This window comes from Protobothrops mucrosquamatus, unplaced genomic scaffold, assembly GCF_001527695.2.
Source record: "Protobothrops mucrosquamatus isolate PMUCROS unplaced genomic scaffold, P.Mucros_1.0 scaffold593, whole genome shotgun sequence".
Classification (NCBI taxonomy): domain Eukaryota; kingdom Metazoa; phylum Chordata; class Lepidosauria; order Squamata; family Viperidae; genus Protobothrops; species Protobothrops mucrosquamatus.
This window is the reverse complement of record NW_015386892.1, coordinates 5,039-7,566: the sequence shown is the minus strand read 5'-3', so window position 1 is coordinate 7,566 and position 2,528 is coordinate 5,039. Positions and strand designations below refer to the sequence as shown.

Genomic DNA, 2,528 nt, shown 5'->3' with positions numbered 1-2,528 from the left:
CATGCTTTGTATATCTTTGATAACCTCCGATTTCAGATGAAGAATTTGTTAAAACGTGACGGGATGATGGTTAAGTTGGTGACGCTCACGGTTTCCCATGTTTGGGGTTTGTTCTGTCTGGGATGGCCAGGCGACACCTCAGGAGGAAGGGAGAACCACGCAGGCAGCCGTGGCTGTGGTGGACACGTTCATCTGGCAAGCCTTGGCCTCGGTGGCCATCCCTGGATTCACCATCAACCGCATCTGCGCTGGGTCCCTCTACCTCATGGGCCGCTTGACCCACTGGCCCCTCCCTGCTAGGAAATGGACGACGACGGCCATCGGGCTTACGGCCATCCCTTTCATCATCAAACCTATTGACAGGTATGGTCTGGGCCAGCCTCTTGGTTAAGGGGAGGAGAGCTGAGTGGGCCAAATTAAAAAGGAACCACTTTGCCACTCACACCTGACCCATCACATTTTTCAGTGCCGTTGTAACTCTGAACGGTCGCTGAACGAACCGTTGTAATTCAAAGGACTGCCTGTACTGCAGCGATGCTCAGGTTCCTGAGCTCGTGACACACACAGACTGCAGCAGTGTCTCTCAACTTCGGCAACTTTCAAGGGTATAGACTTCAGCTCCCAGAATTCACCAGCCGCGCTGGGGAATTCTGGGAGTTGAAGTCCATCTTAAAGTTGCCGAGGTCAAGGAACTTTGTGGTAGGCCAAATTGTGTTTCCAGATTCTGGAGTTTGTAACGAGGTGTGGGATATTTTTTAAAAAAAATATTGGTAAAGTTTGCCTTCCTGGAAGGGTGAATTCCTCTTAAGAAAAAGCTCGTTTTTAATTCCTCCTCTCTTCCTTGGCTGTTATACAGGTCCGTGGATTTCTTAATGGATTCCAGCCTTCGCAAACTTTACAAAAGTGAGAAGAAGCCGCCTCCATCTTGAGATGGCCGGGGTTTATATCTATTTGCACTACCTCTCCCTCCATGGTCCAGGATCCACTCTGAAATTGGTTAAGTGTAGATCAGGAGAACAGACCCTCACCCACGTAGCTGGGTTTTGGGGACGGAGAGAATCAAGCAAGGGATAAGGTTTTCCTTCAAAGTATGTTCAGGTATTGGGGAGCAAATGAAGAGCAGGGCATTTATTTAAGCTGGGTCTTCAGATCTTGTTTCAAGAAACGGGTCTTATTTAATAAAAATAAGGTACAGTTCTGAAAACAAGCTTGGATCTTAGAGCAGCTGTCCCCACGTGCTTATTATTATTTTTTAAAGTTTTTACTTTTCTTAATGGAAGCCATCCAAATTTACCTGGAGTTGGGTGAACCTTTACATTGTATTAAATAAGTATATAGTAGCAAGGATTAGCAAGAAAATCAGCACACCCTTTTCTCCTACACTGTGAAGCCCGCTGATGAATTGTACTAGATAATTTAGCTAATGATTAATTGCACTGAAATTTGGCCATAAATGGCAAATTCTCACCAACCTGTCCTGGGTGACGGGCTCAGTGTAGTTCTTTCTCCTTTTGCTATCTTAAAAATAAACGGAAAACAAGTTGATGTCGGCTGTTCTTTGCATTGCATCATAGCATCCTAACACAGAATTGCATATTTCGGGCATGGACAAGCAGGCCTCACTTTAGGACTGCAGTTGAGCCCAAATTTTCAGTGGCTAAGCGAGACAACTCTTGTGAGTTTAGCCCCATTTTACCACTTCTTTTTGCAACCGTCGTTAAGAATCACTGCAGTTGATAAGTTAGTAACCGGGTTAAGTGAAACTGGCTTCCTCATCCTTAAGTTGCAACGGGTGAGAAATACTGCTTTATGTAGAATGGGAATGGGAGTAGAGTAGAGAAGAGTAGAATAGTTGGAAGGGGTCTTGGAGGTTTTCTAGTCCAACCCCCTGCCCAGGTAGGAAACCCTAGACCAGGGGTGTCAAACTCAATTTCATTGAGGGCCGCATCAGCATTGCGGTTGCTCTGGGGGCTGGGTGGGTGTGGCCAGAGTGGGTGCAGCCTACTGGGTGGGCGTGGATGGAGTGGGTGTGGCCTGCTGGGTGGGCGTGGCCAGTTCTACATCAGCCGCGTCAAGGGTGCCTATGGGGGCCTGGGCAGGAGTGGGACAGATCTGAGGGTCTCTGGCAGAAGGGGGTGGGACCGGGGCAAGTGCCAAGGCATGGTCCACTGGGGCAAGTGCCAAGATGGCCACCACAAAATTGTACATTGGCTCCCAGCCGGCCTGGGCCAGGGCCAAGGCGGCGGGGGCCGTTCCCTCAGTTTCCAGGATGGCTTCGCAGGCCACATGAAATCACTTCGCAGGCCGCATCCGGACCCCGGGCCTTGTGTCTGATATAGATGACTAATAGGTGAGATAGATAATAGATGAGAGAGAGAGGGGGGGAGAGAGAGAGAGAGAGAGAGAGATCTAAAATGTTATGTAAAGCACAAAAAACTTCATTGGAAGTTTATTTTGGTAGAACAGGACATTTCTGAATATACCAAACCTCCAAATCCTTACGAAAGATGATCCTCAGTGACTTCGGC

At 48.1% G+C, this 2,528-nt stretch overlaps 1 protein-coding gene across 1 annotated transcript in view; it reads left to right on the top strand.

Moving 5' to 3' along the window:
- The window catches only part of MTFP1 (mitochondrial fission process 1), a 3,600-nt gene extending 2,065 nt beyond the window's left edge, over positions 1-1,535 (top strand). The window contains exons 3-4 of the mRNA XM_015817445.1: positions 131-363; positions 857-1,535. Coding sequence (XP_015672931.1) covers positions 131-363; positions 857-929 — 306 coding nt within the window. The 3' untranslated portion in view covers positions 930-1,535. The remainder of the gene's footprint in view (positions 1-130; positions 364-856) is intronic.
- The last annotated feature ends 993 nt before the right edge of the window (positions 1,536-2,528 follow it).